We start from the raw sequence: 16385 nt of genomic DNA on the forward strand, positions 1-16385 counted from the left end.
AAAAAAAGTAGATCTTGCATTTAAAAAAAGTTGGGCACACGTGGAGTTGCCAATGTCTGTCAACTTGAATTATATAATTTTTTTATATTATAGATCTGCTTTGGGTGTCATTTGGCTTTAGATATTGTTTGCACAATGTTTTTTTATCATTCAGTTGTAGAGTTTATCAAAACTTAGGCTAATGAATGCATTTTAGCCAAACGTGACTTTACCTCGACAACTTTATGCAAACAGAGTTTTTGAATAATTTTTCTGATTACTCGATTAATTGTCAGAATAATCGTTAGATTACTTGATTACAAAGATAATCGATAGTGACAGCCCAAGAAGAATGTTCTGGCTTCAATGCAAGTTGATTACAGCATGCTGTTGATTACCACAGAAAATTATTTCAACTTGTCTCTCAATTTGTAACAAAAATCAAAATAGTGTGTTTACAGAAATGCAATTACATTGGAAATCTTTGGGGCTGTTTTTTGAAAGGTTTTGAGTATAAACTAGAATAGCCAAAAACAAAATGCCTAAACATTATACATGTTAACATTAGACTAGTGTGATTTTAACTTCTGTCATGACAGTAAACCCCTTAATTTGCATGATATTCTCACAAGAACAGATTACATGGAGAAAATCCAGCAACATTAATTACGTTGCTAACACAACCAGAAGTTTACACGCCTATATGACAGTAATACCACCTCTAAAAGGACAATTTAGACAACCTTACAGATCAAATAACATAAACTTTTTGTACAGAATAATTATTATAAGCATTAAAAAAAAAAAAAAAAAAAAAAAATTCTGCTTTCAAAGCCTCTGGTACAGTTGCCCATAGATGTCCATTGTTAGTGCATTACTGCAAAATATGTGCAAATGTATTTTATTTTTTTACAAACTGAGGGACAAGTAAAAATTATTTTTTATAATAATTAACAGTATGTTACAGATGCTGTCAAAAGACCTTAAAATTGCTTTGAATCTGGAACAATCTCTTAAAACTAAAGGAAATTTAGTCTACTTTTCTCTCCCAAAAAGGTCAACTGGGAGCCACCATCATGGTTCATAGAGGGATGTTTTGCTGGAGTCCTTATATACAGTATATATATATATATATATATATACAACCCCAATTCTGGAAAAAGTTGGGACAGTATGAAAAATGCTAATAAAAACAAAAAGGAGTGATCTGTAAATTATATTCACCCTTTGCTATATTGAAAGCACTACAACTAAACATTATATGATGTTTTACCTTGTGAATTTCATAGTTTTTTTTTTTTTTTTTTTTTGAAAATGTACAGTAATTTCAAATCAGATGATTGCAACACACTCCAAAAAAGTTGGGACAGTCGAGTGTTTACCACTGTGAAACATCACCATTTCTTCTAATAACACTTATTAAGCATTTAGGCACTGAAGACACAAGTTTGTTACGTTTAAAAAGTGGAATATTCCCCCATTCATCCATTATGCATGTCTTCAGCTGCACAATTGTACGGGGTCTTCGTTGCCGTATTGTGCGCTTCATAATGCACCACACATTCTCAGTTGGAGATGGTCAGGACTGCAGGCAGGCCAATCTAGCACACACACTCTCTGCTTATTCGGCCAGTATGTGGTTTGAAGTTGTCCTGCTGAAAATTCTGGGATGTCCCTGGAAAAGACTGGATGGCAGTATATGTTGCTCCAAATTTGTACATATCTGTCTGCTTTAATGGTGCCCTCACAGATGTGCAAGTTACCCATGCCATGGGCATTGACACACCTCTGGCCCGGAGAACACAGCGATTTGAAATGTGGATTCATCGGACCAAAAAACACGGTTCCACTGCTCTACTTTCCATCTAAAATGAGACAGAGCCCAGAGAAGTGGGCAGCGCTTCTGGACAGTGTTGACGTAAGCTTCCGCTCTGCATAGTAAAGTCTTAACTTGCATCTGTGGATGCAGCGGCGAATGGTGTTGACTAACAAAGGTTTACTTAAGTAATCTCAAGCCCATGTTCATGATATCCATTACAGATGAATGATGTTTTTTAAGACAGTGATGTCTGAGGGATCAGAGATAGCATTCAGAAGTGGTTTTCGTCTTGCCCTTTACGCACAGAGATTTGACCAGATTCCTTGAATCTTTTAACTATATTGTACACTGTGGAGGGTGAAATGCCCAAAATCCTTCCAATTTGTCTTTGGATAACATTGTTCTCAAAGTGCTGGATTATTGGCTGAAGCATCTGTTGGCGAATTGACTCAAAAGTCTCGAATGATCCTTGCTCTTGAAGGACTAGGCTGTTTTTGGAGGCTCCTTATACACTATGACATGATTGCCTCACCTGTTTAACATCTCCTGTTTCACATCACCTTGTTATTTCAACTCGTCAAAATGTTATTAGTCTTAAATTGCCCCGTCTCAACTTTTTTGGAGCGTGTTGCAATAATCTGATTTGAAATTACTGTACATAAAAAAAAAACAATGAAATTCACAAGGTAAAGCATCATATAATGTGTAGTTGTAGTGTTTTCAATTTAGCAAAAGGTGAATATAATTTACAAATCAAATCTTTTTTGTTTTTATTAGCATTTTTCACACTGTCCCAACTTTTTTGGAATTGGGGTTTGGAATTTTGTGTGTGTGTATATATATATATATATATATAAATGATATACACTTCCATTAATGTTATTTCATAGTTTTGATTAATTTACCATTATTCTAAAATGTGGAAAATAGCAAAAATATAGAATAAGGTGTGGGAGTATATACAGTCATTGGGGGGGTTGCAGCGTGAAGCATTTATATGTTTCCAATGATCATGGTATAACTACTGGGGGGGTTGTAATTGCTTGTTTTGATTATTGGGGGGGTTACCTCCCCCTCATGCCCCCCGGAATCTACGCCAATTTATACAGTATATATACAGGGTATATATATATATATATACAGTACTGTGCAAAAGTCTTAGGCACATAAGATGCTTCACAAAAACATTTGTCTTAAGATGGTTATTTATATTTTCAGCTTTAGTGTGTCAATAGGAAATATACATTTTAGACTCCCAAACATTTCTTTTGCAGATAGAATAGAATAGAATAGACGAACATATAGCCCTGCAACAGATGGCATGGCCCCACAGAGACCCCCCCTGAATATCGAGTCAGTCTGGGATTACAAGAAGAGACAGAAGCAATTGAGACAGCCTAAATAGATCTGTAGATATATATATATATATACAGGTGCATCTCAATAAATTAGAATGTCGTGGAAAAGTTCATTTATTTCAGTAATTCAATTCAAATTGTGAAACTTGTGTATTAAATAAATTCAATGCACACAGACTGAAGTAGTTTAAGTCTTTGGTTCTTTTAATTGTGATGATTTTGGCTCACATTTAACAAAAACCCACCAGTTCACTATCTCAAAAAATTAGAATACATCATAAGACCAATAAAAAAAACATTTTTAGTGAATTGTTGGCCTTCTGGAAAGTATGTTAATTTACTGTATATGTACTCAATACTTGGTAGGAGCTCATTTTGCTTTAATTACTGCCTCAATTTGGCGTGGCATGGAGGTGATCAGTTTGTGGCACTGCTGAGGTGGTATGGAAGCCCAGGTTTCTTTGACAGTGGCCTTCAGCTCATCTGCATTTTTTAGTCTCTTTGTTTCTCATTTTCCTCTTGACAATACCCCATAGATTCTCTATGGGGTTCTGGTCTGGTGAGTTTGCTGGCCAGTCAAGCACACCAACACCATGGTCATTTAACCAACTTTTGGTGCTTTTGGCAGTGTGGGCAGGTGCCAAACCCTGCTGGAAAATGAAATCAGCATCTTTAAAAAGCTGGTCAGCAGAAGGAAGCATGAAGTGCTCCAAAATTTCTTGGTAAATGGGTGCAGTGACTTTGGTTTTCAAAAAACACAATGGACCAACACCAGCAGATGACATTGCACCCCAAATCATCACAGACTGTGGAAACTTAACACTGGACTTCAAGCAACTTGGGCTATGAGCTTCTCCACCCTTCCTCCAGACTCTAGGACCTTGGTTTCCAAATGAAATACAAAACTTGCTCTCATCTGAAAAGAGGACTTTGGAACACTGGGCAACAGTCCAGTTCTTCTTCTCCTTAGCCCAGGTAAGACGCCTCTGACGTTGTCTTTGGTTCAGGAGTGGCTTAACAAGAGGAATACGACAACTGTAGCCAAATTCCTTGACACGTCTGTGTGTGGTGGCTCTTGATGCCTTGACCCCAGCCTCAGTCAATTCCTTGTGAAGTTCACCCAAATTCTTGAATCAATTTTACTTGACAATCATAAGGCTGCGGTTCTCTCGGTTGGTTGTGCATCTTTTTCTTCCACACTTTTTCCTTCCACTCAACTTTCTGTTAACATGCTTGGATACAGCACTCTGTGAACAGCCAGCTTCTTTGGCAATGAATGTTTGTGGCTTACCCTCCTTGTGAAGGGTGTCAATGATTGTCTTCTGGACAACTGTCAGATCAGCAGTCTTCCCCATGATTGTGTAGCCTAGTGAACCAAACTGAGAGACCATTTTGAAGGCTCAGGAAACCTTTGCAGGTGTTTTGAGTTAATTATCTGATTGGCATGTCACCATATTCTAATTTGTTGAGATAGTGAATTGGTGGGTTTTTGTTAAATGTGAGCCAAAATCATCACAATTAAAAGAACCAAAGACTTAAACTACTTCAGTCTGTGTGCATTGAATTTATTTAATACACGAGTTTTACAATTTGAGTTGAATTACTGAAATAAATGAACTTTTCCACGACATTCTAATTTATTGAGATGCACCTGTATATATACCCCTGTATACTTCATATACCCCCCCCCCCCACACACACACACATTTTTCCACATTTTAGAATAATTGTAAATGAATCAAAACTATGAAATAGCATTAATGAATGTAGTGACCAAAAATGCTAAACAAATCTAAAAAAAAATTATTTATGTATTTATTTATTTATTTATTTTTTTTTTAGCTTATTTTAGATTCTCTCTTCTAACTTCATGAGGTATCCACATGTGATGCTTTTAAACAGTATTTAAGGAGTTCCCATTATGCTGGGCAGTTGTTGGCTGCTTTTCCTTCACAATCCAGTCAAATTCATCCAAAAACATTTCCAATGTGATTATTATTATTATTTTATTTGTATATAAATTCATATGTTGGCACAGTTTTTATCTGTCTACAAAATTAATTTCAAGCATTGAAGCAAAGCCTGTTGGTCAAAAGGTTTTTAAGATCACTAGAAACATAAATTCAGTCAGGTGTGTCCAAACTTCTGACTGTTACTGACTACAGTTGGAATTGACAGTCTAAGATTTCAAGCAAGAACTTTGAGTTTGTTATCATTCTTTCAGCTCTTTTAAAATGAATTATAGCCAGTTAGCTGTAGAACTAGTATTTGTGGTTTTGCTCTCATAAAAGTCAATTTTATTTAAAACAGGAAATTTGCTGTTGGAACAGGATGGGTGCTCGTACTTCACTCAGGTGGCATCTAATTAATTCTACTAACACTTTTACACTGTGTAGATTAGATAATGCAGACCGCGTGAAAATTACCGGAAATGATTTGCACAGGAGGATGGAAGAACGTTAATCTTTTTTCCCCTTCAACATAGAGAAAAGGGTGTTTATTTAAATACAAAGCCATTTTAAAGGGTTTACATTCAAAAGAACATGAGAGCCACCTGTTGCCACACACACATACACACACTTTGCTATTTACTTAAACCAGTCTACTCAGTCACTCTTTTGGCTCTGTCATCTCTCGTTTGCTGGAGATAAGGTGTCCTCTTTCATACACAACAGCTGGCTTTTTTAGTTGCTATGGCGGCACACAAAGCATACTGTACATGCTAGTTTAAATCAGGTTGAGTACAGAAGGAAACGTATGTCTCTCCCTGAGTTATTTAAATTGAATTAGGCAGGGATGTGGATTTTTCTATATTGTTTACTGCATTGTGTTAGTAAAGGAAGTGTCTTTGTCTTGTCAGCCCATGACAACAGTTTGCTCAGTGATTACACAATACCTTAAATTAACTACTGAATGACAGATAATCAATGATATTATTGGTTCTAAAGGGGCCTATCAGAGAAAATATCTATTAAACAAACCTGCTTCCTTCACAAAAGATGACCTGGACTTGACCAGCCTGTCAGGTGCAGCCTTTTGTTGATTGAGCATCCCTCCCAATGTTTACAATTTCAGAGAAACAAGCATTATGTCACAGTATGGTACTATTGGTTTTAGTTTAGTTGGAATTCATTTGTTGGCCCAGATGGAATTGGAACTTATTTTTACATTTTCTACCCTGACTGTGGGGGGACAATCTGCGAAAATCTTAGGAATGGATTTTAAACCATGCTGAGAGATTTATTATTGGTAGCTGAAAGTATTATCAAATAAGCCATATTATTAAGTTAATTTGTGTAATTTCTGCACCACTATTGGTAAAAACAAAAATATGTTAAAAAGTGGAATTTCTGGTGAACTACACGACCCGTAAATCCTAAAGATAAAGCTCCACCAATCAGAGCTGTGACAAGGAGGAGGGCATTGCCAGGCCGTGAGGAGGCACGCCCAGACTTGAATTGTTCTAATCACCCAGAAGGGGGATAAAGACGAGCCGGAGGCGCCAGTTCAAGAGAGAGAGAGACATACGCGGCCGCTGTGTGTGTCTGTGTGTTTACGGTGATTTAAATTGATTTATGTCATTAAAAGTTTCGTTGACTGCTCAGCCAGTTCCCGCCTCCTCCTTGCCCATCCTTACCCATTACACTGGTGCCGAAATCCAGGAGGGAGGAGGGATGCGCTGTCGTGGAGTCCTCGCAGCTGCTGTCCGCCAGGGGAGGAGTCGCTACCGGCCGCCAGGAGTCGGAGGAACTGCTGCCGTCCACCAGGAAGGGGTGGAGCCGTTCCGTCCACCAGGGGTCGGAAGACTCGCTGCCGTCCGCCAGGGGAGGAGCGGCTGTCGTCCACCAGAGGGCGGAGGAGTGGCTGAGGACCAGGCGACCGCATGTCCGGGGACCGGCGAGCAAGTTTTTCTCTCTTTCTCCTCTCTCTCTGTCTCTCCTCTTCGATCTTTCCCTCTCCCCTCTCCCTCCCCTCGTCTCTCCCAGGGCTCCAGAGAGATGCCGGCAGAAGGACGGCCAGAAGGGCAACACCTCCCCTCCAGGAAGGGAGGGGAGGGGATTACGTCATGCCGGAGGTTTCCCCGGCCTGAGTCGGGCAGTGGAGGAGTGTGAGGAGGAGGAGGGCATGGCTGGGCCGTAAGGACGCATGCCCGGCCCTGAATTGTTCTAATCAGCCTGGAGGGGGATAAAGACAAGCCGGAGGCACCAGTTCGAGAGAGAGAGACACACGCGGTCTGTGTGTTTAAGTTGATTTAAGTTGATTTACAGGTATATCATTAAAAGTTTCGTTGATTGCTCAGCCGGTTCCTGCCTCCTCCTTGCCCATCCTTACCCGTTACAAGAGCGTTGTAGCAAACAAAGTGCGCCAAAAGAGCTCTGCAGCGACCGCCCACTTCCACGATGCACTCTGAATATGACGGGATCGAATCGGCCTTACTACACTCACAAACTACTTATATCATTGTATAAATCTGAATATTTTGTAATGAACTTAAAATATGCTGTTACTTTTCTTATAATCAACAACTTTAAATCAATAGTTTTGTATTTTTTCAATTGTTTTTAGTACGATTATGCAATTCGCAATGCTTCATGGGTTTGTAGGTTCATTCCTTCATTAAATTTGTAATTTTGTCCGATATTTTTTCTTTCTTTTTTTTTTTTTTTTTGCTTTTTGCTTCAAATTAAAGCTCTTAATCTTGTGATTAACCTCATAGCTGGTTGGTTTGGTTCATGGCTTAGGACAATTTTTTGAAATCTCTGTGGAAAACATTAATGGGAAAAACACTTCCGGAACCAAGACGGCTAAAACAGTAATGTGCACTCTATTGCGAAAATAACTAATGTTTTCAAACAGGTGTTTACAAACACTCAAAACAGGTAGCCCCCCACCCCCCAAAATCATGCATTTGTTGAGCCAGAAGTTGTCATGTGTTGTCATGAAACATAGTGTTTTTAAAGTGCCCCAGAAGCACAGTGTTAACACTCTACGAACCTACGAATGGCTTATTTATAGTTATCTCTGCAAATAAAACAGAGAATGGAGAAAGTGTTTTAACATAAAAAATGTATACGCATAACCTTTAATAAGCGAAAATGCAAAAGATGGGGGGAAGTGTGGAAGTTTTATGAATGACTGGCGATCAGATTCTGTGGCTCTTCTTGCAGAATTCTGTTTTCACAGGTCTAGTCATTCAGCTCAGGTTTTGCTTTTTGAATTGTGCTTTGCAACATAATTGTTGGATGACTAATTTTTTTCTGAGTACTTTCTCTTTTAGTGCTCTCTGGCTTTGTTGTGTCTCTGAGCCTTTAACACACACTCATTGTATTGATACCATACTGCTGATTGATATCAGCAACTCTTTATAAAGACATCCACACCCCGAGCACCTGTCGCCCCACTGCGCTTATTAATAATATCCTTCATGTCTGCTCTATGGCAATGCTAGTATTAATGCCTGCCTAATGTTTTCCTATAGACGGGGAGTTTTTTTTTTTTTTTTTTTTTTTCAGAGTGGTGATTTAATTACATTTGCTGAATTGATCAGTCGGGGCCTGGTGAGCCAGGGCTGCGTCAGGACTTTGCGCCACTGCCCTGTCAGAGAAGACAAACGGGTGTTCAATTAGCATGAGTGCTTTCTGTTGTTCTGCGTCCACAGATTCTGGGACTACTCCAAGGACCAGCCACTGCTGGAGACACTGGAGCACCACTCGGAGTTCGTTTGTGGCCTGGATTTTAACCTGCACATCCCTAACCAGGTAAATCTGCAAACACACACACTCCCAATCCTGCTTTGCTGTGGGGAACACCTGCAGCGAAAATGATGTATTATTGAGAGCTGTAGCTGAAGTGAAAATTCTGAAAATGTAGTAGTTTTCGTTAGAGCCAAGTCCTTGTGATTAGTGCAAGTGTTCAGACACATGTGCTATGGTGCTCATGTGGGAATCTGGAGTTTGAATTCAGCTTTTCCTGTCCACTTTCTTTTTGTTCTATTAATAAAAATGGCAAAACTAAAAATTAATGAAAAAAATGTATGAGCTTTAAATAATGCAAAAACTAAACTCCTTACCTCAACTCCTGATGAAAAGACACAACCTCTAGTCCTGTTTTAGCTGCAGAAGATTCAGTTTAAAGGTGCTGTAAGTGATGTTAGCCAATTTCCCCTCTTTCCAAATTCCCTCCCTCCAAAGACATTTGAGCAAACCTGAATGCTTAAAATGACTGACATACAGAGAGTGCCTCAAAGTCTTCTGACTGGCTAAACCAGGTTTTTTAAACATTTTCAGACCCATGGATATCCCCCTGACTCTCATCCAAACCAGGGTCCCCAATATAAAATTACAAGATTTCCTCAGTAATACTTTATAATAACTTTCAATGAAACATTAACTAACAGAATTTGATATGTAATACTTTATCAGTTTGTTAATTCAGTTAATCTTTCAGGTTTAATACAAGTTAAGTTTGTGGCATAATGATGTTTACCACAAAAAAAAAAAAAACTTCAACAAACGTCCCTTGTTTGTTTATTTTAAAAAAATATATACAAAATTGTGGTTACAATAAGGCACTAACAATGGAAGTGAATGGGGCCAATCCATAAGCATTAAAATACACACAGTTTTAAAAGTATAGCCACAAGATGTAAACATTATATGTGTTAACATTTAGTGTTATATGTGTTAGATTTTTTTGTGATAAAATCACTTACTTACCTTCTGTGTAAAGTTATATCTATTATTACAACTTTGTTGTCATGCCAATGTAATGCTGGTGAACCCTGAAATCTGCTAAACACCGTAACGCTGGTAAATTCCTGATTTTATCACACTAAAATCATGTTAACACGTATTATGTTTACTTGTGGCAATACTTTTGAAACAGTGAGTATTTTAACATTTATAGACTGGCCTCAATCACTTCCATTGTAAGTGCCTTACTGTAACTGCAATTTTTTTTTTTTTTTTTATAAACGAGGTACAAGTCAAAATTATTTTTATGCTAATCAATATTAGGCCACTAATACTGTCAGAACCCAGAACATTCCTTTAATGTTCATTAAAATTGTTAGAAATGTCATGATCATTTTTTATGAACTTTTCTGTGGACCCCCTGCAGTCCACTCACAGACCCCGACTGAAAACCATGGACTAAACAATTGCGTTCCACAGTCTGATTCACCGGAGTTGGGTGTGATATCTCAATATGCCTGTTTCAGTGATATCTGTCAGGGAGTAGGGACATTTGAAGTGTGATATTTGCTAAAAATTGCTTACAGCGCCTTAATTGAAATCTATCCATCTTAGAACGGCAGCTCTTAGCTGAGAGACATTTCCATGACACCATCAGTGGCTCCTATCAATTCCTATTAACCCTCAGCCTAAGGCCTGGTCTGTTAGAGACACCACCTTGAAACACCTGTCTGTTGATCTGGGAAAACGGTCATCGTTGCAGAAGTGGCATACCCTGTTCGTAAAGCACACATGGAAGCAGTCACGTACAATAACAGAGCAGTGACGTCCTGGTTGCAAAGCACTCAGCTCATTGAGATGTGGGCTGCAGTCCTCAGGGGAGTGACTTCTGTCTGACAGCAGCACTCACAGTGATGAAAAAGAGTCAGAGCAGTCAATGAGCCATCAGTGAGCTTGACAGGGGAAGTCTGCAGCAAACCCCCATCAGCTCCACTGTGCCAGTATGCCATGCTTCTGGGTTTGAACTTTGAACACAGTGTTAACTATAGGTCACCTACATGCCTCTTCTTGAGTAGCCAGACTTTTGACATGCTGCATGAAGTCTGGTCCTTATTGCAGCTTATTCAGGGAAAGAACTGCCCACTTAGACAGGAAGAGAACGCCTGACTGTCATGTAAAGTGACCAATCACATTTTGTTTGTTTACATGCCATTAGGGACATTTAATACGTTTGGTCTTTTTTTGGGGGGGGGATTCTGGAAAAACCCTAATAAGCCTAAAGCTTCATTCACACCGAAAACGACATTGTCGCTCTGTGTCGCTAGACTCTATGATCTGTTTTGCTGGTGGTGGTTCCTACTGCTGTCACTGTAATGTTATTGGTGGACTGCACGTCTGACCATAGTAGCTTTGGAAATTCTGATCACAGATTATACGGCCGGTAAAACTACCAGCTACTTGTTTTTTTACATGGTTTGCATAAGAGTACTATGACTCCATTCAGCTTTTTCAATGAGTTACTTTTACCCTCACGTCTTATTTCATTAAAGAAGAATTACGTGCCAATCTGACTACAAATTGAGAAAGTTTTTAAGCTCACTAAGACGTCTTGCCCATTTTTAAGTATTTTGTATGTCTCTTACAAGATATGACTTGCCTCTTATGCTATTAGTGCACAAGCAGTGAAATCACAAAAATGGACCACATTATGACAGAGCCAAATTGCAGGATTGAAAAATTATGCATGTATGGATTCTCACGTATTGTTAGTTCTGCATGGGCGTGTGTACAGCTGTTGGCAGGCTGCAGGTGGTGGGTTGTTCCTGCAAGACGAGGCCAAGAACTGTGAAATGCTTTTTCTACTGCAGTCCCCCTGTTCCCAGCCAACCGTACATGCACACACACACACACACACACACACACCAGCTCATGCTTCTCTCCTACTCACTCACACCGAGCCATTGTTCAAATAAAAAATATAATTGATAAAATCACTGTAACACATGGCCTTGAGTGGCTTTTTGCTTTAATAATGACCACTAAACTTTATTATTGACCTTTTTCCCATCCAACCAATTTCCTACATAGTTTCTTAGTGAAAACTTTAAGATAATCTATTTATATGCTATTGGTCAGTGCTGATCATCTCCATAAGGCCCAGCCGATATATCGGTTTATGCCCACTTTACACACATACATCAGCTTAAACATACAACATCCTCAACCAAAATTCCTCATCACCCTCTTCTTCCACCTTACTTCATTAACATTAGTTTGATGGATCACCTCCGCTCAAGTTTGTGCACCACACTGAACATCTGCAGAGTCATTACGCCTTTGAACATAGGCAAGCCTTCAAATGCAGAAATTATACTGTTACGAGTTCTTAAGAAAGAGCCAGCTTCCGACTTCATCTACACCCACAGCAGGTGATACATAATGCCTTCACACCTTTTGCCAAGCAGCTCTAAAAGAGGACATGCATTCTTTTCACATAACAGATATTGTTCCTTTGCCTGCAGTTAAATTGTACTTTGTGTTATCAGCTGACCACCCCTTCTCTCTACCGCCATCCCTGCATCTGTTTCTTTTGCACTGCTGCTGTCTGTCTGGCACTCGGTCCCTGTTATGCATTTTGTAGTCAAGTAATTAATGAAGGACTTTTCCTCATCAGTGCTTAACTCACATGCTGGATGCGAGAGTACTCTGGAATAATGAGATAAATAGAAAAGGACTGAAAGCGGATCAGAGCTCAAACGTTTCTGCAACACGTTGGCAATATTACAGTATATACAGTATATTACTTTCATATTGTGCTGAATTTGAACTCATTTTAAAATTTGAGTTTTACATACAATATTGCATAGTGTATCTAATGGGAAGTCATGAAATTTGCTATACTCCATCTGAAACTATTTTAAACTTTATTTTCTAATTCTTGTATAATTATTATGCCTGCTGTTTTTATGACTGTTTTAATTGAGAAACAAAATGGAATAATGTAGGCCTGCTTTTATGAATTCATTTGTCACACCGCAGGACTACTTATGAGAACTGCTAAAATGTGATTGTAAAAGAAGTGAATATTTCTCAGGGCACTGGAAGTTTTATTAAGGAAATATATTTTTGTATAGTTACATACCATAAAGTCTTGGATACAGCAAAACTATTAAACATTTCCATTGTTATTGCCCATGAAATAAAAAGTGTGGCTCTTTGAACACGTTCAATTAACAGCTTTGCTTGACAGCATGACCCAGTAGATAGATTTTCCTCCTAAAATCTACATTCATCATATAGTTGGCAAAAATAAATTCTAATTTAAGAGGGTTTTGAACTCTATAGGTGTTTAAAACCATTATACAAAGTCTCTGTAGGAGAAAACACACATTTAAGTGATTGGACTTTTGACTCAAAAATGTAGTTGCTGTGACAACTTGCCCCAGTGCCCCTTATATATACATTTTAGAGCTCATGTCCATGTTTTATCAACTACCCGATTTGATAAGCTTTTTATTCGATTCGTTTCATGTGGGTGTGTTTCAATTTGAATGTCCATTTTGCTTACATAAGTTTATTTTATCATTAATTTTTCTTACTTTTGGTCACATTTTAGCAATTTAAAAATGTACAAAGTATTACATAAATAAATATGTCTTGAAAATGAATATATTATATTGCATATATAAATATTGTTGCATGTTTATTGTTTACGTGCAAAATTTGTACTGTTCACAAGTTTTTACCTTGATTTGTAGAACACGTGGAACCGTCTCTTTAAGAAAAGTGGCAGTTCAGCCAATGTCTAACAGAACTGTTTTGGTTGAGCGCATTTTAATGGAAGAAGAGTCACATGGCTTCTTTACTGCGTCTGTGTGTTTAGGATTAAAAGGTTTTTTTGGGGGGTTAAAAACTGGCTGTAAATAAAAGAAAAATGTATCAAAAGAGACATTATTCAATGACAGATTATGTGGATCTCGGCTTTGGACACACATTACACGAAACAAGTCAAACCACACTTTACACTCAACACACAGTGAAAGGATTATGTGGTTAATCACAGACATTTTTAATTGTGTAGCACGAAAATTGGTCAGATATGTGAAACATTTACTTACATTGTAGAAGGTTGAGTACAAGATCGATCTTGGGACTAAAGAATCAACATTAAAATGTTCAAATGAAGATTGCATTGCATTGGAAAATCATTTTTATTTTATTTTTTTGGTACTATATTACTATTTACAATAACATAACAGTGGTTCTCTGTTGAGTGTACTCACATTGGTGGCAATTTGAATAACCACTTGCATGAGCAAAAGGAGGTGTTTTAAAACCTTTTTGAAGCTGCATCAAAAAATAAAGACAATTCACTGGCTCACTGGTCTTACCTGCAGCATTGAGTTAAACATCATTACTGTGCATTTCAGGAAAGCAGCATATGTAAGTCAATTTCTTTGTTTTCCAATATCAAGGGTGCACTCTCAGCACTGCCAGATGTACTGAGGGAAGTCAGCAGAGGTTCCTTTTCTTTTTTTTACTCCAGTGACATTAACTAACATTTTAGTGGATTTTTTTTTTTTTTTTAATTGGTCCCTTTTTAAGCTCTTTCCATACACAGTTGGACTATTGCTCAATCAATCTATAACAGAAGTGTCAAGTTTTTGTATCTCAAATAGTTGTTTCACTTTTTTCTGAGTTAAAGATCTTAATTGTTGCTTATGAGTCATTCATTGGTGAGACATTCAGTTTCATTATTCTTTCCAATCAGGCAATAAGTTGACAGATCTGCAACTAGATACAGTAAAATGTTTCTTTTAAATTGATGATGAGTTAACCAATTATGCTGCACAATAACCAGCATCAAGCGAGTACTTAAGCTTTTCATTTCTTCTTCTGTTACATAAATGCAGTTTTAATTGTGTGACCGCTGTCTTTTTTTTCACAGGTTGTGGACTGCTCTTGTGATGAGACCTTAAAAGTCTTCACCCCTTCATACCTGGCCACTCTATAGAGCTCGCTCCGCCGTAGAAAGATTGTGCTGCAAGGCACGGGGGAGTCGCGGCTCTGTTTTAAGCACAGGTGCAGAGTTTGCCAAGATTTCACTGCGGTTTTCTTAATAACGCTATTAAAGGAGAACACAAGGGATGCATCAGGAGTAGTGAGTCAAGAGCACACTACAGAGGAGGGGGAATCTCTTGCGGTCACTGTGTGTAAAAAATACTCACCTTCAAGGGCTTTATTGTACTAGGATGTTTCAGAGGTGTAATAAAAACTACCTTAAAAAATTGAGTGCCATTGTTGCCTAATGCTCCTTGCCCTACTGGAATAAAACAAAAACAAAAAATAGCTAAAACCAGCCTAAGTTGGTTTTCTGGTCTTAGCTGGTTTAAGTTGGTCACCCATCCTAGCTAAGCTTGTCTCGGTGGTCTCCCAGTCTGACCAGTTAAAAAGTCCCCAAAACCTCTCTAAAACCAGCCAACTGATCAGTCTGGACGACAAGCAGGTTTAGATTATTTTTTTTTTTTTAACAGAGTGGTAGTTTATTTATTGCATATTTGTTGTCTTTCCATTGTTGAGCTGATATTAATAAATCAATACAATCTTTCAGTCTCAATTGAGGTAAAATCTCGTTATTGCAGCTATTTCAAACTTAAAATAAATATATGCGCTAGCAAATTCAAATCACAACCCTAGTTCTATGTGATCTAATTAAGATATTTAATGCTTCATTTCACACAAATGTGTCAAATGTATATAAATATTTTATATATAATGTATATAAATATGAATATTTGTGTAAAGACACAGATTAGTCTGCAGAGTTTAAAAGCTGCCTTTACCTAAACTGAAAATCAACAAACAAATGGAATTGAGGAATATAGGATAAGTTTGATAAATGTATAATTATATTACTATATAAGACTAATATATAAAGTTAAAATTTAAACTAGCACTGATATCAAAATCAAGATTAAAGCAATAATAATACTACCATCACAAAAAAGTACTCTGGCTGAACAATTTGATGGGATCAGATGGAACTGCCATGATTTCATATACCATGGTATCTGATATATATATATATATATATATATATATATATATATATATATATATATATATATATATATATATATATATATACACACACACACACACACAGTACTGTGCAAAAGTTTTAGGCACTTGGGAAATATGTTGCATAGTGAGGAAAAAATAATGCCATAAATAGTTTTCATTTATCAATTAACGTCATACCAACTCCAGTAAACATAAAAAAAAGCTAAATCAATATTTGGTGTGACTACCTTTACCTTCAGAACGGCACCAATTCTCCTAGGTACACCTGGATAAAGTTTTTCTTGGTTGTTGGCAGATAGGATGTTCCAGGCTTCTTGGAGAAGCACAGTTTTTCTATCTATTTCGGCTGTCTCAATTGCTTCTGTCTCTTCTTGTAATCCCAGACTGACTCAATATTCAGTGGGGGGCTCTGTGGGGACCATGCCATCTGTTGCAGGGCTCCCTGTTCTTCTA

At 37.8% G+C, this 16385-nt stretch overlaps 1 protein-coding gene across 1 annotated transcript in view; it reads left to right on the top strand.

Moving 5' to 3' along the window:
* The window catches only part of LOC127416071 (peroxisomal targeting signal 2 receptor-like), a 32303-nt gene extending 17200 nt beyond the window's left edge, over positions 1-15103 (top strand). The window contains exons 9-11 of the mRNA XM_051655190.1: positions 331-368; positions 8816-8915; positions 14797-15103. Of these exons, the coding sequence (XP_051511150.1) occupies positions 331-368; positions 8816-8915; positions 14797-14862 (204 nt within the window). The 3' untranslated portion in view covers positions 14863-15103. The remainder of the gene's footprint in view (positions 1-330; positions 369-8815; positions 8916-14796) is intronic.
* Positions 15104-16385: the final 1282 nt, after the last annotated feature.

The sequence above is a fragment of the Myxocyprinus asiaticus genome, chromosome 25, assembly GCF_019703515.2.
Source record: "Myxocyprinus asiaticus isolate MX2 ecotype Aquarium Trade chromosome 25, UBuf_Myxa_2, whole genome shotgun sequence".
In the NCBI taxonomy this organism is placed as follows: Eukaryota; Metazoa; Chordata; class Actinopteri; order Cypriniformes; family Catostomidae; genus Myxocyprinus; species Myxocyprinus asiaticus.